The 683-nt window shown below is 69.0% G+C and overlaps 1 protein-coding gene across 1 annotated transcript in view; it reads right to left on the minus strand.

Moving 5' to 3' along the window:
• RASSF10 (Ras association domain family member 10) overlaps positions 1-683 on the minus strand; it is a 64,562-nt gene that overhangs the window by 3,009 nt on the left and 60,870 nt on the right. The window contains exon 2 of the mRNA XM_010710996.1: positions 3-682. Coding sequence (XP_010709298.1) covers positions 3-682 — 680 coding nt within the window. The remainder of the gene's footprint in view (positions 1-2; position 683) is intronic.

The following is a 683-nucleotide window of genomic DNA, read 5'->3' on the forward strand; positions in this document are numbered from 1 at the left end:
GCAGCTCCCGCTCGCGGGCCTCCCAAGCCCGCTGCGTGCAGTCCAGGTCGCTCTTGACGGCCTCTAGGTCCGTGCTGAGCTTGAGGCCGATGTAGAGGCTAGTGCTCAGCTGCGTCTTGACCCGCTCGTGCTCCAGCTGCAGCTCGCCCTCGCCGCCGCCGCCGCTCAGCTCGGTAGTGTGGCAGTCCGCCTCGGCCAAGCCGGGCCCCGCCGCCAGCTCCAGCTCGTCCCGCCGCCGCTTCATCCAGCGCTCGTTAAGCTCCTCCTGGATTTCGGCGGCCAGATGCTCCAGCAACTCTTCCTGCTGTGCCCGCTGCTCCTGCAGCTGCAGCACCTCCTCGCACTTCCTGGTGTAGTCGTCCTCGGGGCGGCCGGTGGCAGGCTGCGCCTCCCGTCCCGGCTCCTCGCTGCCGGCGCCCACCAGGTAGGTGTCCTGTACGTAGTTGACGCCGTGCCGCTTCATGCGGTCCAGGTGGATCTTGGCCTCGTAGCGGTCGATCTCGCGGTCCAGCTCTCGCAGCCGCTGGATCTGCTGCCGAATGGTGTGGTCCTGCGAGAGCACCAGGTGCACCAGCGTCTCCATCCTCTCGGCCGAGGAGGCCTCCCGGGCCAGCGGCTGCTGCCGCTTCTTGTTGATCTTGGCCAGCTTGCGGAAGGCTTTCCGCACCACCCGCCGGGGCCGC

The sequence above is a fragment of the Meleagris gallopavo genome, chromosome 5, assembly GCF_000146605.3.
Source record: "Meleagris gallopavo isolate NT-WF06-2002-E0010 breed Aviagen turkey brand Nicholas breeding stock chromosome 5, Turkey_5.1, whole genome shotgun sequence".
Lineage (NCBI taxonomy): Eukaryota > Metazoa > Chordata > Aves > Galliformes > Phasianidae > Meleagris > Meleagris gallopavo.